At 59.6% G+C, this 18258-nt stretch overlaps 1 protein-coding gene across 5 annotated transcripts in view; it reads left to right on the top strand.

Annotated features, from left to right (window-relative positions):
• Window positions 1-17646, top strand: part of MLPH (melanophilin) — a 46373-nt gene extending 28727 nt beyond the window's left edge. For 4 of the 5 annotated variants that reach the window (XM_042995796.1, XM_042995797.1, XM_042995795.1 and 1 more), the window contains 7 exons: window positions 3825-4010; window positions 4279-4434; window positions 5877-5969; window positions 6505-6582; window positions 8150-8207; window positions 10310-10410; window positions 13315-14401. In XM_042995796.1, coding sequence (XP_042851730.1) covers window positions 3825-4010; window positions 4279-4434; window positions 5877-5969; window positions 6505-6582; window positions 8150-8207; window positions 10310-10410; window positions 13315-13341 — 699 coding nt within the window. In that variant the 3' untranslated portion in view covers window positions 13342-14401. Of the gene's footprint in view, window positions 1-3824; window positions 4011-4278; window positions 4435-5876; window positions 5970-6504; window positions 6583-8149; window positions 8208-10309; window positions 10411-13314; window positions 14402-15710 lie in introns of those variants that run through there. The other variant, XR_006221034.1, reaches the window with a different exon arrangement.
• Window positions 17647-18258: the final 612 nt, after the last annotated feature.

The following is an 18258-nucleotide window of genomic DNA, read 5'->3' on the forward strand; positions in this document are numbered from 1 at the left end:
ACCGCTAGGTTGATAAAGACTCATCAATGATCCTGATAAGGTCTCGACTGCTACGGGTGAAATCGTGAGGCCGGGCCGTTGTGTAACTGAGGAGCCCAGAGGCAGGTTGAGTAGGAGAAGAGCCCCCACTCGGGATGGAGAACTCCGGACTGTAGCTCAGCCCAGGCCGGTCTCAGGCACATTTGCAGGAGCCAGGATAAGTGCTGGTTCAGCCTCCCGTGCACCATGATGCATGGCACGGAGCTCCTCCTGGGACCCTCCCCCAGGGAGGTTTGAGGGGGCGGGGATGCCTCCGGCGAGCTTCCCTTCCGGGCACCCACGGACTGAGCTCCGGGCCGCCAGGTGGAAAGACTGAGCAGATGTTGAGCGTGTTCAGAAAAGGCAGGAAGAGGACGGTGGAGGACAGTTGCGGTCGCTGCAATTCAAGTAGCAGATGGTAGGGGCAGGCGAGGGGCCCGAGCTGGGAGGGGCTGCTCCGCAGGGGACTTGGGCCTTCCCCGGCCCCTCACCCCTTCCGGGCACCCGGACGACCCAGGAGGAGCCTGACTCACAGCCACAGGCTCCACGGCGGCGGGCTGAGTCCTGGCCGTGGGTAGACCAGCGCTGCCCAGGACCATCGCTGACGGATGGAGCTGCCCGGCAGGGCCTGGGCTTTGCTGAACCCACTGTCCCCAGGCTCCCCAGGCTCGGCTGATGTAGGAAAGGTCAGGGTTTCCTCTAACCTCCATCCTCTCGCTGCCGAGCCCCAGGACATGATCTGCCGAAAACAGCGGCAGACTTGGAGAAGGAGTCCTGTCTTGCACTGGTTTTGAGGAACCACTGTACATTTTTTGTTGTAAAATTCATGGGGCTAAAAAACATCAGCAGGACAGAAACATGGTGTCTTTGAACTCAGCCTCTCCAGAGTCACAGCTGACTCCCCTTCCTGGGATGTCACCCAGAACTGTCCTACAAGCATGGGCTGGAAGCTCTCCTGTGCTCACCTTCCGTCTCTGGAAGCAGTGCAACCCCCGCCCCCCCTTCTGCCCTGAGCTAGGCAGGGTGTGAAAGGCCCTGAGAAGGTCTGTAGTGAAAAGCCACCTACCATTCTGCACCCAGAGTGGCCCACACTTCTTGGAGCCTGAACCCCCTTTTACGGAATAGCAAGGAAAACACTGGCTCAAGGAAGTGACCTTTGACCAGACCAAGGCTTGGCCCCGGGAGGGCCGGGGGGGATGGTGGTGGAGGGGGGAGTGAGGCCAGGGCAGGGACCGTCCCGTGTGGCAGGACCACAGCGGGCAGAGGAGTCGGATCAGAAGGCAGTGGGATACAGACTAGAATTGCCTCCTTTCAGTCAGTTTTTAATTTAACGACTGTGGGAACTTGCAGGAACACACACGCGCTGGTCTCTAGCCCTCCCAGGGCCGGCCGTCCTTTGTGCCTCCTTGAATCCTTGAATTATCCCCCATTTCGTTCCTCTAGCTCATCTCTGGAATTTCCTGTCTTCACTTATTTTCACTGACTCCACTTTGAGCGGCATCTCCCTTCCCCTGAATCTTCACGTGAAGACAACCGGCTGCTCACAGAGCTGGTGCAAAGGGCAGGGGGCCCGGCATGTGGGTAAAAGCCTGGGACAGACTCTTTCAGGGGACCGTGTGAGAGCCGCTGCAGGACCCCCCACGCCTGCCTGCCCCCAGAGCATTGTTCCTGAACCCAGACTCACAGACACGCCCTGGGGTGCCCAGAGTCCTCGAGCATGATGCGTCCTGGGGTTCATCGGCATGTCCTGTTGTGCTCTGGTGCCTGTCTCTGTCCTGTATTCAAGGTCAAGACTTTCTGGATGAGGGATATTCAGGAAAGGCCTTCTGTAAAGAATTGCTCACGCCAAGAGAAGGCCAGCATGGGTGTGAAGGGCGCTTCCGTGGGGCTGAGATCCGGAAAGCCGGGAAACCACAGCCCCGGCATGCACCCCCACCCCTCCCCGTGGTGGGGTGCAAGCCCCCACTCCCCAAACCCAGCCTCGAGGCCCCTGATGCTGGACACAGGCTGCAGACTCTGACTCGGTTTCCCCGCAGAAGCCTCACGGGTGCCAAATTGTGGTGGTTCCATTTTAATCCACGGCCTGTGTCTGCGTTGTGTTTATAAATTGCGAATTTTGGTTTTGTTGCCTCCGAGTTGAAAGCACCAGGCGTCCGTGCCGAGCTTTATGTCCGTATGTGTCCACGAAACGTGGTAAGGCCGACAGCTGGAGCCCACACAGGGGCGGAGGCCGCCAGCCAAGCAGCTGCTGCTTTGGGCAGAAAGGACGAGGCCACACCAGCCTCGTGGGGGTCCCTCACGAGTGCCGGAGAAGCGGGCGTCCCACAGGGGTTCCGGGAAGGGGCCGGCGGCCGTCCACACCAGATGGAAGACCAGAGTGGTGTTACAGTTAGTGTGTCCACGCTGTCCTGGACGCCTCCTACCTCCTCCTGCCTCGGGAGCCCGGATGCCGCCAGGGCCCTGCTCAGAGCAGCCCTGGGCCCTCAGATCCCGGCCACGGCCTTCCGGCCTCTCCGTGGCTCCCTGCTGCCCCCCAGCCCCAGATGAGAACTTTCCAACTCGTCTTGGGTGCTTTTCTCTCTTTGCCACTCTGGAGGTGACGTTAGACCATGATGGCGTCAGGACTCTTCTTGGGGCGTGTGGTGGCAGGACGTGTCCCACGCACGCTGCTCTCGGGGAGACGAGCTGTCTGTGAACACTGCCCCCGCCTCCCCCGTATCGATCGCGCCTCCGGCCACCCGGTGCCACCAGAGGGGGGCTCCGTCACCAGCCGCCACTCAGACTCAGACCGAGTCCTAACCGAGACCTTTGCCTTGTGTCACTCACCTTTCCGCTCTTTTCCGGGCAGCTTTGGCTGCTTGGGGCCCGTGGACACCAAACTAATGACCTGCCCCACAAAGCAAAAGCACCTTCCTGTTCCACAAGTGCCTCTTAAATGTCCCTTTTAAAACCAGGTGAGCCACGGAGGGAGATAATGGCCGGAAGGACGCGGAGGCTGGGCTTGGAGGAAAACCGAAGGATTGATTTTCTCGGGTCCTGGTCTGGGAGCTAAGAGACTCTGGTGACTCAAGAGGCTGCTGACTCAGGGGACGAGGAAGTTGTGTTTTTAGTTGTTTCAGGTTGTTAGTGGTCCCTCCTGGCCCACAGTGAGCCCGGCTCTGGCCAGCTGACGACTTTCAGGTCAAGCAACCTGGCGTAATTCATTGGCGCCTTCCTGTGCGGATGGGGAGCGGCGGGGCCGTGTCAGACGCCCTTCAGATGCAGCTTCCTGGTCTTGCTGAATTTGTCACCTCCCCTGCTGTGCTCACCCCCTTACCCTCTCTGCTGGGATCACTCCCAGCTTTCTCTTGGTGTTCCAGAACTTTCTGTGTCAAAATGGGCTTCGTGCTTACCCTTCCCAGCTCACGACACGGATGGCGGCCTTAGCTGGCCTTCCGCTGCTCAGGAATTTGTGCCGTGATGGGTGCCTGGTGAGACCGGACTGTGTCCCCCGGCCACCCCCTCGGCTTGGGGACCTGATTTGGGGCTAGAGGGAAGAAGCGTCCTCCCGTGGTGAAAATGTCCACGAAGGAAAGCTCAATGTCTAGTTCACAAATCGTGGGTCTTTGGCGTGGGTGGTGGCAGGATCGCTGGGAGTGCCTTCCTACCCTGACAGCCTGCTTCCTGAGGGCCGGGACTGGCCCCCCAGCACGGGCACTGCGGACAGGCTCTTCTGGAGCGTGGACGGAGACCTCTCCCAGAGCCCTGCCTCTGAGCACGGTGCACACAGGGGACCAACTGAACACAGACCCGCTTGTGCATTTCAGCATCTCACCGGCCACCAGCCCACAGACGCCGACAGAGAAGAAGAGACCCTAAAGAGGAAGCTGGAGGAGATGACCAGCCACATCAGTGACCAGGGGGCCTCGTCCGAGGAGGAGGGGAGCAAGGAGGAAGAGGCAGGACTGAACAGGAAAACCTCCATCGAGGACCTCCCCGGGGTAGCCCCAGAGGTGAGGCCACCCGAGCGCTTGGCAAGACCTGGGCAGAGGTGGGGCCAGGAGTCAAGGGTTTGTAACCAAGCCACTGGCCCACCCCAGGTAGGAAGCCACCCCCTCGGTGGGCACTGGGCCCCAGCAAGAGCTGCACGGGGGACCCAGCCCCCACTGGCCGATCAGCTCTGAGTTCAGGGGAAAAGAGTGTTGTAAGCCTGGGCCCGTCTTGGGGAGAGCCCTGCGGTCTCTCCCGCTGGTGGTCATGTTCCGTGCTCCCCTCTCCTAGGTGCTCGTGGCTGCGGGCCAAATGTCCAGACAGGAAACAAGCCCCCGGGGTCCTCAGGAACTCATGCAGCCCGGCAGAACCACGGACCAGGAGCTGCTGGAGCTGGAAGACAGAGTGGCCGTGACGGCCTCCGAGGTTCAGCAGGTGGAGAGTGAGGTAGCCACTAGCCCCAGGGGCGGGCGGCTCCCCAGGAGGGATAGTGATGGGCCCTGAAGGTCTGGCAGCCGTGGACAGTCCACCCGAGCTCCAGAAGAGGAGCTCGGGGGTTTCTGGGGGAATCACCCAGTGCACTACCCTGGCCGCCATCCCGTTTGCCTTGGAGAGAGGCAGGCAGGGTTTTCCGCCCTTAGGAAGATGCTGGAGGAAGGGCTTCCCAGGAGGAGGGGCTTCTCTAGAAGCAGGCTCAGGACAGCCCTGGGGCTCAGGACCAGACTGTCACCCGAGGGACATCCTGTGAGCCTGAGCACGGGGCCAGGGCTTGAGTTGGGTGAGGGTTGTGTCCGTACCATACAAAGGTCGAAGGGCAGAGCCGGGGCCTCCCAGAGACGGCGAGGTGACCGGGCTCGGCTCTGCCCTCCCCCTGGGGGCCTGCAGGGAAGAGAGGGTCTCCCCCTCAGGCTACAAGGGGAGCCAGCACTTCTGCTCATCAGCAAGTGCTCTCCAGGCCCAGGAGGATGGGGTGCGTCCCCAGAGCTGTGGACATTAAGGGGTCAGGTCAGCCCAAGGACTGTATTCTTTTATTCCTTCTTGCCTGGCAAACAGTTTTCAAACTCCTGAATGTGGCGGGCATTGTGTAGAACACAAAAGACACAGCTGTAACATTCTTAGATGGGGCCTCTGTCTTCATGGAGCTTACGCCTGTAGCAGGTGGGGACAGAGGACAGGCCAATGATGGAGGAACTCAGTTCACGAAGAGAGCCGTGCAGGCAGGAAGTGACGGTAGCCCGGCAGAGCGGTCAGGTGGGCTGCTCAGGAAGGGATGTTACAAGAAGAAGGCAGCGCATACGTGCAAAGGTCCTGGGGTGCTGTCGGACTTGGCATGTTCAGGAATCAGCAGTGAAACCCTGAGCCTGGGGCAGAGGGAGCGAGGGGGCGGGGGTGCGAGGCAGGTCTGAGAGGAGAGCAGATTCCAGAGAGCTGTTGGAGGGATCAGAACAGGGGCAATGGGGCCTTGTTTCTGTTTCCAGAAGTTTCTTCTGGCTGGTGTGAGAGCTGGGGTCGGGGGGTGATTTGAAATGATGCCAGGAAGGCAGACTCTGCCCGACGCCAGCCAAGCCTTTGCCCATAATATGTAGCCCCGTCCCGTAGGGCTGCGGTGACACGGTCCCTGATCACTGCTGCTTCTTCCATCCCTGTGGGAGCCAAGCTCCCTGATGTGCCAGAAAAGGTCCAGAGCCCCCCTGCTCCTGCCTGGGGTGACCTACAAGGAACACCAGCCCCCTCCCGATGGCCCTGCAAGATGAATGACAACGGGACCCCAGGAAGCGCCTCTTGAGGGGAGACAACGAAATCAGTGAATCGGCAGCTGCCCTACCCGGGCTGGGACATTGGGTTGGCACATCAGAATAACGTCCGTGTGCCTGTCCTTTGTCCCCCAGGTTTCTAACATCAAGTCCAAGATTGCCGCCTTGCAGGCTGCCGGGCTCTCGGTGAGACCCTCGGGAAGGCCCCAGCGGAGGTCCAACCTCCCGGTGAGTGCGGGGGGCCAGAGCCCGCAGGTCTGTGCCCAGCTGGGTGTGACGGGAGCAGACGGCTGGGGACGGCAGGGCAGGTCTGGGGCCAACGGCCTCCTCCCCAGATTCCAGCTGGGGTCTCCAGGCGGGGCACAGCAGCGGGGAAACCTGGCAGGCCAGCGGAGGATGGGCCGGGGAGGGCCCTAGGTCCCACTGCAGGGAAGATACAGGACGCCCAGTGCACCTGAACTTCAGATAAAGGACACATCATTTTCTAGTGTAAGTACATCCCGTGCAATATTTGAAACATTCTTATAAACAAACATTATTCGACATCTGTCTGAAATTCAAAACTAACCAGCCACTCTGTGTTTTACTTTGGCAGGGTGCAGGGGTGGTGCAGGGGGGTGTGGGGGGGGGGTGGTTTGCTGACGGGCCGAGTGTTTACAGAGAACAGGCATCCTGTCCTTCGGTCCCTCCGGCCTCTAGCCCTCCTGTGACAGGGGTCAGATAAGCAGTAATCAGGTACAGGCCTCTTCCTCGTCCTCCACAGATATTCCTTCCCCGACTCGTTGGGAGATTGGGCCAGACTCCTAAGGATCCAAACGCAGAGCCTTTGGATGAGGTCAAGGTATGTGTCGTTCCGAGAGTAAGAGGTCGGCACAGCTTTTTCCAGAAGGTTCCAGGGAGTGGTGGGGCTGAGCCACACAGAGCTTGCTTTCTCGGCCGGCCCCTCAGGGTGGCTTCCTCAGAGGCGCGTGCTGAGACAGGGTGAGCATTGACGTGTTTGTTGGGGAAACCCAGGAACACCCAGCTGGGGCGCGGGAAGGTGGGACAGAGAGGGAAACACAAAGGAAACCTCCCACGGTGGCAGACCCCACGCAAGGGGTCCTCAGCTCGGAGTAACGCAGCACAGTCTCCTGTGCAGGGCCCGTCCGTCATGGACGACATCCATTCTGGGCTCTTCTCCCAGGCCCCGCGCAGGCCGGTGGGTTCCAGCGGCCTGGGGACGGGCCCGCATCTAGGGGAGGCAGGTGCCGACTCAGCGGCGGGAGCAGCAGAAGCCCGTGTGTGTGTGCGTGTGTGTGTGTGTGTGTGTGTGTGTGTGTGTGTGTGTGCGCGCGCAGTGGCCCAGGGACCAGGACCGTGGGCGACGATGGCACTATTAACAGCTGCAGCATGCAGGGGAGGGGCCGGCCTGGGAGGGAGCCAGATCTCCTGGGTGTAGGGGTGCGGGTGCCACCCCCAGTGCCCCAGAAAGTATGGTACCTGCTCCCAGCCCTGCCTGCCACCCGCTAAGAGCCGTAGGGAACATCCAGTCGTTTCTGTTTATCTTAACGGTGACACCAGGTAGCTTTTCACAGTTGGGAACAGCATTCTTCCCCTCCTTCCAAGTGACGTTTACAAAGCTGGTGAGTAGACACTGGTGTTCACCCTGTCATAGCAATGAGCAAACAGAAGCTCGGGGAGGTTGACATCTATGACTGAGATCACGCAGACCGTAAGTGACGGAGGGGGTCTCAGCCCAGGCCTCCCGGCCCTGACCTCCCTCCCTCTTCTTGGATCCTTCCCGATCTGCCCAGGGAAGCCCGGCCCCGAAGGCCTCTGCAGTGGGTCTCCAGGGGCAGCCCACGGAAGGAGCCAGGCAGAATCCCATGGTGCCAGATTCTAGGGAGATTTCCAGGGGAGCCAGGCCAACTGCTCGAGCCCGAAGGGGGCAAAACGGGGAGTGGACGATCCCCCGGCAGAGAGGCAGTCAACAGGAAGGTGGGACAGAAGGGAAGGTGTGGGGGCCCCCAGCCGTGAGGAACAGTTCATCTTCCAGAGTCCCCGAGAAGGGGGCGCTGGCCCGGTTTCCAGATGAGTCCAGAGAGGACACCCAAGTCGTCCACACCACGGGGGTGGGGGTGGTGCCTGGATGTGAACCGAGGTCTGCGCGGCTGAGACGTGTGCCCTCCCTACTGTCCACCCACAGTTGACAACCATAAACCTCTCTTTTATACTCTGGCGTTTGGTGCTTTGTGTACCGACACCATGTATTTTAATACGACGAAACTTCAGATGCTGCCTGAGAACAGGAGACGGCTGACCTGATTCTCTAGAATCTGGAAGAATGATAAAAAGTCCAAATTTGGCTCCCAGTGTGGCTGAGAATTACAGCAATTTCGCAAAGCCCAGAGACTTCTTTTTTCTTCCAGGTGATGACTGCACCCTACCTTCTGAGAAGGAAGTTCAGTAATCCCCCAAAAAGTCAAGGTAAGGGTTAGTGGCTTCCCCGGTCCCCGTGGGCCTGGGAGGTGAGCTCAGGGCCGTGAAAGTGGCCAGTGGGAGTTCTGCATTTCTGTATAATCCGGGGGACACGGCATCCCATGTCCCTGTGCCTGGGACACTCCCGGGGCCACTCCGGCCACCGTCGGGGAGCACTCCAGTGGGTTGGTGTTCTGGATAACTGGAGTTTGCTGGTTGAGCATGCAGAGGTGGGGGGGGTGTTGCCCTGTGAATTGCTCTAATGCTGTGCTCAACCCCCGCCCACCTCCTTATGCAAAGCACAGAACATACCTTAGCCGCCCTTGATGTCTCCATGGTGACTAGGACATCAACTTTGTTCCAGATGGAACAGGATGGAAAGCCTGGCTGCCCCATCCACAGCACGTGGCCGGGCTCTCGGGGAATCGTATACTTGTCCGTTGCTCCCCTTGCAGCCTGAGCGTGGTTCACCAGAAGAAAGCGGCCCCCTCCCCCCATCAGGGTCCAGTCCCTCCACTGCCATTTGAGTCCCTTCGCCACCGTGGCGTTCCCCTGTTATCCCTGCATCTGAGCTCTGTCCTCACCACCCCATCATTACAGCCCTGTCATAGCCATGGTCCCAGCCCAAGCTCTCTTTCCGCTTCTGCTCTGCTCCGGAACAATCGTTGGCTCCCACCTGCCCACAGAATGGGTGGGATTACTTAGCACGGGCTTCCAGACCCTCGCTGCCTGTCCCACACAGGAGCCCTGGGAGCGCTTTGCTCCACACTGGACAACACACACCTCACAGCCACACGTGGGGTTCAGAGCGCCCGGTGCAAACACACGCCTCCGTGCCTTTGCCTGGGCCGGGCTTTCTGCCTGGGGCGCTCTCTTCCTTTCCCACCCGCCTCCGCCTTCAAAGCCCTTCCAGGCCAAGTGCAGTGCCTCCTCCCAGGGCGTTCTCCTCCACCTCCTCGGGCACGACTTTGAGCGTCCGTGTTTGCACCCAGCTCACCTCCGTGCCGGCCCCCTCCTTCCGCCCCAGAGCTCCCCAGACACAGGCAGGTCAGTCCAGAGACACGGTAGGTCCCAAGGTCCTTTGAGGCGAATCCCCGACTCAGAGCCACCGGCCACATGACGGACTTTGCCAGAGACACCACCTGCCACGGGGCCAGCGGGAGGTTCCCGGGTGCGCTGACGCTGGGGGCGCTCCCAGCAGGTCTCAAGGCTACAACCCAAGTGGAGGCCCACGTTTCCAGCAGGGGGACGAGCGATGAGCCCCTTGTCGGTCAGAGGCCTCTCACCAGTCCCAGCCCAGGGCACCTCGCCGCCGGGCCCCCTAAAGCCGACGGGCATTTTAGGGTCTAAACGGCACAGGCGAGGCTGCTCGCCTGCCACCGCGGCCAGCCCCGGCGGGGGGCTTCTCACCGTCTCCAGAGGGCCACCCCCGCGCGGGCCACAGGTCCCCACACCTGCAGTGACAGATGGGAAAGGCCACGTGTGTCCTCACCGCCCCGGAGTTGGGATTGCTGGCTTAGCAACTCCCTCGGTGGAGTTTGGTCCCAGAGCAGGGACGTGTGGCAAAGCCAGGCCACACGCCCTCTGCCCAGCACGGAACCATGGATGGGTTCGCCAGCCCCCTGCCAACGAACAAGCCACCACCCAGAACCCTTTGCAGCATCTGCCGATTTCCATGGTGTGAACACCTCCCCCGGGGCTGATCTCAAGCTGCCGCCTCGATGTCCCGGAACTCGGGGCTGGGAAGAGGGGACGTGCCCCCCACACCCCCGAGGAACAGGTGCAGTGTGCCAGGCGGGGCCCACGCCACACCTGCCAGAGAGGAAGGGGGGCTGCCTGCCCACCCCTGGACTCTGCTCGCTTGTGGCCACGCACGCAAACAGTTCACTAGGGTGTGACCCCAAATGCCTCCCTCTGAGGGGCGGGGTCCTGAGACCCCCGCAGCCCGTGTCACATCACGGAACTAAAGGAGAGGCCGTGGCAGTCTCTGGAGGCCTGGTGAGGTGGGGCTTTACTGCTCCAAGGCAAGGAAGAAAGAATCGGACTGAATTGTTGCACACCTGCTGTTGTTCACTTGCACACCTGCTGACGTGCCTCTGTTTCCCCTAAAGATAAGGCTGGCGACTCCTTTGACCGGCAGTCAGCGTACCGCGGATCCCTGACGCAGAGAAACCCCAACAGCAGGAAGGGAGTGGCCAACCACAGCTTTGCAGTAAGCTTTGACCTTGCTTCCTGAGGCCTGTCAGATTTACAGATTGACGTTAAGACCGCGGAGCAAAGAAAATAGGGATAAACTGACAAGTGCAGTAAAACCAGCAAAAATTTAAAGGAAAGTTGAACACGGTTTCTTAAAGGTACCAGAATACACCGATGATAAGGGTCTCTGCCTACCCAGGGATGGGTCTCAGCTCGGGGAAGGGGACCATCCATGGAGAAAGGACACTCAGGGGAGGGGATCGTCCACAAGACTTTGAGGACACTCAGAGGAGGGGACCATCCACAAGACAGTGAGGATAGTCGGGGAAGGGGACCATCCACGAGACAGGACCCTCGGGGGAGGGGACCCTCCACGAGACAGGACACTCAGGGGAGGGGACCATCCACGAGACAGGACACTCAGGCGAGGGGACCATCCACAAGACAGGACACTCGGGGGAGGGGACCATCCACGAGACAGGACACTTGGGGGAGGGGACCATCCACGAGACAGGACCCTCGGGGGAGGGGACCATTCACGAGACAGGACACTCGGGGGAGGGGACCATCCACGAGACAGGACACTCGGGGGAAGGGACCCTCCACGAGACAGGACACTGGGGGGAGGGGACCCTCCACGAGACAGGACACTTGGGGGAGGGGACCCTCCACGAGACAGGACACTGGGGGGAGGGGACCCTCCATGAGACAGGACACTTGGGGGAGGGGACCATCCACGAGACAGGACTCTCGGGGGAGGGGACCATTCACGAGACAGGACACTCGGGGGAGGGGACCATCCACGAGACAGGACACTCGGGGGAAGGGACCCTCCACGAGACAGGACACTGGGGGGAGGGGACCCTCCACGAGACAGGACACTGGGGGGAGGGGACCCTCCACGAGACAGGACACTCGGGCGAGGGGACCATCCACGAGACAGGACACTCGGGGGAGGGGACCCTCCACAAGACAGGACACTCAGGGGAGGGGACCATCCTTGAGACAGGACACTCGGGCGAGGGGACCCTCCACAAGACAGGACACTCGGGGAAGGGAGAGGGGACCATCCACGAGACAGGACATTCGGGGGAGGGGGAGGGGATCCTCCACGAAACAGGACACTCGGGGGAAGGGAGTGTCCAGGAGACAGTGAGAACACTGTCCTCATAGCCCCACCGGCTTACCGGTGCTGTAAAGGTCATTCAGCAAACCGCATGTGCAGATGCTGGGTCAGGCTGTCCCCGGGTCGGTGGGAGAGAGGTCAAGGCGACCCCAGCGGCACGTCACAAACATGGCACTGTCACAGCTCAGAAAAGCTGATCTCTTGGGACCTCAAGGCCACGCCCACGTCCTGGGGATGGACGTGATGAGTGGGTGCCAGTGGTCACAGTCAAGGCCCAGATGGCTCTGCACCCCCACCTCCCACCGGTGACTTATTCTCTCCATGGACTCCAGCTTTTAAAAAGGATTTCAAAGCCTCTCGTGATAGCGATACCCCAATACAGGGATAAGGCTGTCCCTAACTGTGTGAGCCTCATGCTGGCAGACGGGGATGGGAGCGATATGGCTGTCATTAAGCCGCACCGACGGGGGGACGGGGCCATGTGTAGGGACAATGACAAAGAACGGAGGCGCCCCGCGGGCCCCACCTTCACCAGAAGGAGGCATCGGGACTGTGGCTGGAGCATGGCCGTCCCCGACGGAGGGCTGATAACCATTAATAAGAAACTTGCCGACAGGGATTGAAAACCTCCCTGTATTTCCGAGCCTTAAGTTTTCAGATACTTTCCGTCCACTCACCCCCTTTGATGAGAGGCCAGTGGCACTGACCCAGCTTCAGAGCTGGGGAAACAGAGGTAGACAAGTTGTATAAAAACCCCCAAGGGGATTGACTACATGTTCATGTGTCTTGTGTACACTCTGTGTGTGCACGCTCGTGTGTCTTATGTGCGCACTTGTGTGTCTGTGCGTGTGCACACGCTCATGTGTCTTGTGTGCACACTGATGTGTCTGTGTGTACGTGCTTGTGTGTCTTGTGTGCACGCCGGCATGTCTGTGCGTGTGTACACGCTCGTGTGTCTTGTGTGCACGCTCGTGTGTGCATATGTGCGTGCTTGTGTGTGCTCATATGTGTGCACGCTCGTGTCTGTGCGTGCTCATATGTCTGTGCATGTGTGTGTGCTTATGTGCCTGTGTGTGTGCACACTAGTGTGTCTGCATGTGTGTGCATGTTCATGTGTCTACGTGTGTGCATGCTCGCGTGTGCACGCTTGTGTGTCTGTGCACGTGTGCGCTCATATGCCTGTGTGTGCACACTTGTATGTCTGTGCTTGTGTGCATGCTCGTGTGTCTTAGGTGCACACTCGTGTCTGTGTATGCACACTGGCATGCCTGTGCATGTGCACACGCTCATGTGTCTTGTGTGCATGCTCCTGTGTGTGCATATGTGCGTGCTTGTGTGTCTGTGTGTGTGTGTGCTCGTATGTCTGCACGCTCGTGTGTCTGTGCGTGCTCATATGTCTGCATGTGTGTGTGCTCATGTGCCTGTGTGTGCACACTAGTGTGTCTGTGCACGTGTGCCGCGCGTGTGTGTGCATGTTCATGTGTCTACATGTGTGCATGCTCGTGTGTGCACGCTTGTGTCTGTGCATGATCATACATCTGTATCTGTGTGCACGCTCATGTGTATTGTGTGTGTGTACCCTCGTGTGTCTGCATGAGTGCACTCCTCTGCACGTCTGCACACGCTCATGCATCTGTGCGTGTGTACGTGCTCATATGTCTGTGCACGTGTGCCCACGCTTGTGTGCCTGTGTGCGCTCTCATGTGTGTGCACGTGTGTGCATGCCTGTGCGCACATGTCTGTGTGTACACCCAGCTGTGCACAGCCACTCCTACACGTATTTGTGCTTCGCAGAAACCCGTGATGACCCAGCGGCCCTGAAGGGGGGTTGTCAGAAGAGGACGGAGCGACCCCGGGGCCCCCGCTTTCCCTCCACCTCAGCTGTCACGTTCCTCCGCCTGCCGTGCACTTTGTGCTGCGCTCAGTCCAGCGGAGAGACGCGACGGAACAGCGTCCATAATGGAACCCCGCCTGCGAGGGGACTGCCGTCGTCAGAGCTTCAGCTATTCGCCCACGTTCCCTGACGCCCTCCGACACCACCCCTGCCGGCCTGCTCTGATCCGTGAGAAACATCTAAGCTGACACTCTTTCCTTTAGGACCGCGTTCAACTTTTTGAAGGACACAAAGTAGAACGTTCTCAGTGTCATCTTTCAGCCCTTTCCCTGCTGGCTGGGACAGTAAAGGGCTGGCTCCGCGTAGCACCTGCTATGTGTGTGCCCCACACCGTACCGGAGCACGAGCAGGTGTGTGTGTGCGTGTGTGTGCGCGTGTGCAGTCAGACAAGGAAGTTGGGCGTCAGGGCAAGTGACTGAACTCATGGCCAGCTGACAGAGAGGGATTGATCCCCGCCCCCCGCCCCTCACACCTATTCTGCAAGTTCGTCTGTGGCTCACAGACCAGGAGAAATTCCACTGGGGTCAAGGGCAGAGCAAGCACGTGGTAGCTGGTGAGCATCTGATCATGTCCAAGCGCAGGTACAGAGGACCTGCTGGAGAGGTGGACGCTGGGGCCCTAGACAGGCAGGACGGCGGGTCCCAGCCGGCACTGCCACTCCTGCGCTGGCATCCGGTGGGACAGGGGAGCAGGACCGCTTAGTGATGCCTGCTGCCCACCTGTCGTCAGTCTTGTAGGTGACTCCACCAGGACAGCCTGGGATTCGGGCTTACTTCTGGGCATCTGTGTGGCTTATCCAGCTTTCAGGGGAGCCCACTGGGACCCTCGGGGCTGCCTTGGAACATAGTAATGGTAATGGCACCCCCCCCCCAACTGAGCATCATTACATGCTTCCCAGAGACTCTTTACTCCTTGGGTTAAATTTAAGCCCATTTCTTTAGGTTTATTTATTTTGTGAGAAAGAGAGAGAACATGAGTTGGGGAGGGGCAGAGAGAGTGAGAGAGAATCCCAAGCAGGCTCCGCGCTGTTATCGCAAGGCCCCACGTGGAGCTCGATCCCACCAACTGTGCGATCGTGACCTGAGCTGACATCCAGAGTTGGACGCTTAACCGACCGGGCCACCTAGGCGCCCCGCCTTTAAGCCCATTTTGCAGAAGGGGACACTGAGCCCTGTGTGTGAGGCAGCCTGCCCTGGGAGCTAGAGGCTACCATGTGATGCTTTCTAAAGTGACTTTGGGCCAGCTTAAACTTTTCTCTCTTAAACCTCTCGGGGACGGAAGGGAACGAAAGGCAGGTGGAGAACAGAGGGGAGCGGGCGAGCCTGTCTTCTGACCTGACGGGGGTCAGAGTCCCACCCCCACCCACTGCCGTGCGGACCCTGGACCACTAGCTCTGTGTTTCCACTGAGCCCAAAGGCGGCGGCCGCAGAGCTCACGCCGTCCCCAGGCCCGCCCGCGGGTTTCAGAAATCAGTTTGAACGACTGGGCTTCAGGTTATGCTGGGGTCTGTACAAAAGACAGACGTGAGGCCCCTTCTCTGGATGGAAGCTGGTGCAAATACGTAGCTCCTAATTCAGTGCTAGAAACGATTAAAAGCTTCCTACAAATGAAAGGAGATCAATGGGGGGGGGGGTACACCTCTCCTTATCCACAAAGTAAATCAAAGTCAACGTGAGTTCCTAGGAGTTAGAGAAGAGACGGTCTGCCGGCCGTGTGTCCCCGAGTGTTCATGTAATAGGGACAACGGGTCCCAGGTACTACTTGTTCCTACCGGAGGGCTTTATTAGCCACGTTCGTTCCCCCACTGCCGACTCGAGCGCCATCAGAGCGAGAGCACGTGCTCATTCACTCATTCACTCAGCGGCACCACAGAGGCCCGGTGACCTGTGCTGACCTGGCGGGCGTCCTCCCAGCCCCCAGCACCGGTCCCGTCACCCCTCCAAAGCTCCTCTCCAACCCCCATCAAGCCCCACGGCTCTGCGCACCTGTGGGCTGGAAGTGCAGCCAATTCCACACCGGAGACCAGCCACCCCCTCCTCCAGCTTCTCAGAGTCCCCCTTCCGGCCGAACTTGGCCTCACCGCCCCCAGCCCCCTGCTGTGCCCAGTAATGTCCACCCCAGCCTTCCGGCAGCTCACTCCAGGGCTTGGGGCTGTCTTGTCTTCTCCTTCACCCCCACATTCTGTCGGGAGAACCTGGCTGTTGGGAATATACCTTTATGCCAAAGACTGCCACTCGGTTCTTTTCCACGACGCCTGGATCTTGTCCCTCGTCTCGTGACAAACCCGTGTGCTTAGTCTACAGCTTGTCCTGTCGTATCCGTGCTGTCTCTGCTCTCGCTTCCGTGGCCGGTGCTCTGTTACTCTACCGAGACCTTCGTTGTGACTTGTGAACGAACTCGCGTCCCCAGGGAGCCCCAGCTACTCCACGTGCCGTGCGTGGGGGCAGCCAGGAAGTCAGAAGGATGGCCGTGAACCTCGCTACAGGGATCCCCGTGCCTTCCAAACAAGCCCCAGCCTGGGATCCGCCAGCCCTGTCGGTTTGGGGGTTTGGGGGACCCCTGTCCAAGGCAAGCCGGCCCCGCCTCTTTTCTCCAAAGCTCCTCCTTCCTCAGGTCGCCTGCCCTGCCTCTAGGCCTCGGGCCACAAACCTGGCCACGCCCACCTGCCACCTTATTGTCTGTGTCGCTTTTGTGCTGCAAAAACAGAGTTGAGTGTATATACCATCCGACCCTTCACGGGAAGGACTCACGAGGCCTTCTGGGTCTCCCAAGTCTCCCTCTGCCCTTCTCTCACGAGGACGCTTGCCCTTGGATTTAGGACCCAGCTCGATTATCCAGGGTAATCTCATCTGGAGATCTTTACCCTAAATACATGTGCAAGGACCCGTTTTCCAAATAGGGTCACATCCACAGGTTCTAGGAGTTAGCATAGGAGTCTGGGGAGCCACCATTCAGCCCACTGTAGCTAAATTATAATCACGCTGACAGAGATCAATGGAACACCCCCCTCCCCCGGCCAGACCCTAAGAGAGAGCACGGGGAAAGCAGAAGGTCACGGCACATGCTCCCGTGAACGGCCTCCTCCCAGCCTCCCAGGGAGCCCTGGGCTCAGGCACACGCTTCACTTCCGAGAGCGACCGGGAGCATGGACAACAGGCGTCCTCCCCGTCCCGTCCACTGGCTTTGCCACACGCTCCCCCTTGTCCTCTGCGCCCCCATCCGCATAGAATCCCCCCCCCCCGTGACTGTTCTCACGTCACCCAGCAGCAGGACACTTGGCACTCACTGCCCCACTCAAGGCCAGAGGACCCACTCTGTGCAAGTAAACCTCCTGTCCCACCAGTTCAGGGAAGGGGGACTGGGAGGGGGTAGACGGTGCATTGAGTGCATCGAGTGGCCACGGCCCAGCCTGCCCAGACGTGGTAGAAAAGCTTCAGGAACAATGGCTGTGCGTGTGACCTCACCGAGCAGTGACCTGGGGGCTCGGACACAAGCAGGCCCACGCCCGTGGAGTCCACGGCAGCCGGCACAGCACCCGGGAACGGCCACGGAGCCACCAGACTGCCGGTTTCCAGGAGGCTCCCAGGCACGACTGACCGTCCCCCCAGAGGCAGTGGCATGTGGACAGCCTGAGTAGGACCAGCGTTCCCCACGCAGAGAGAGGGGAGGCTCCCTGTGGCTGTCACCACGGTTACAATTTCAAAGTGCCCCCGAACTGCCCACTCCGTGCTGGCCTTTCCAGGGGTAACGCTGTGGCTCACTCCAGACAGAGCCCCGAGGCCGCAGCCCTGCTTGGGGGCAGGGCTTCCCTGGGAGTCAAAACGGGCGGCAGAGACGAGAGTCAGCTGTGTCCCCAAGGGCCGACCAAGGGACGCGCTTCCTGCCCCCTCGCAGTGGGACTCTCCCCAGACTGGTGTCGAATCCACAGGGCTCGCTGGGTGTCCACGCCGACAGCTGAGTGCTGGCCCCCCGTGGCAGCAAATAAGAGGTGGTCGTTTTCATATAATAAATTCCATTCTTTGAAAGAGCTTTCCCGAGTCCCTTTCCTAGCAGACGGTCATTCCAGAAGCCCCTTTCCTGGAAGCTGATTACGGGGAGGTGGGCGACCAGGGACCCTGGTGTTCAGCTGCTTCCAACCAAGAGCGAGAGGAGTCCGTGGTTTCATGACAACTCCAAGTGGGTATTAGAGTTAGCGTTGAAAACATCTCTCGGGGGGCGCTCGGTCGGTAGAGCATGTGACTCTTGATCTCGGGGCCGTGAGTTCAAGCCCCAAGCTGGGCGTGAAGCCTACTTAAATAAAAAAGTAAAATATTTCTCCAGAGTTTTATTCTCCAACAGTCTTCTTTATCAGAGAAAAGAAAAGAAGCACCATGAGGAGCTGAATGGGCAGATCTTGTAGTTTATTTTCTTTTTAATGTTTATTTATTTTTGACAGAGAGAGAGAGAGAGACAGAGCATGAGCTGGGGAGGGGCAGAGAGAGAGGGAGACACAGAACCGGAGCAGGTTCCAGACTCCGAGCTGTCAGCCCAGAGCCCGACGCGGGGCTGGAACTCACGGACCGCGAGATCACGACCTGAGCCGAAGTCGGACGCTCGACCGACTGAGCCACCCAGGCGCCCTGGATCCTTCATGGCTTAAAGTGAACTTAGAATAGGCAGCATGAGGCCCTCTGCTCAGATCACCTAGCGCCCAACACATGGCGGTCCAGGCCCAGATAGCCACTTACGCTCAGTTCCTGCCAGATGCCCGGCGAAGGGTATGACCTTCCAGGCGATTGCCCCAGCGCATCGACCCAAGCCACCCCAGGTCAGTGGTCTTCCATGGCGGTGCTCCAGCCAGCAGC

The sequence above is a fragment of the Panthera tigris genome, chromosome C1 (genome assembly GCF_018350195.1).
Source record: "Panthera tigris isolate Pti1 chromosome C1, P.tigris_Pti1_mat1.1, whole genome shotgun sequence".
Taxonomy (NCBI): domain Eukaryota; kingdom Metazoa; phylum Chordata; class Mammalia; order Carnivora; family Felidae; genus Panthera; species Panthera tigris.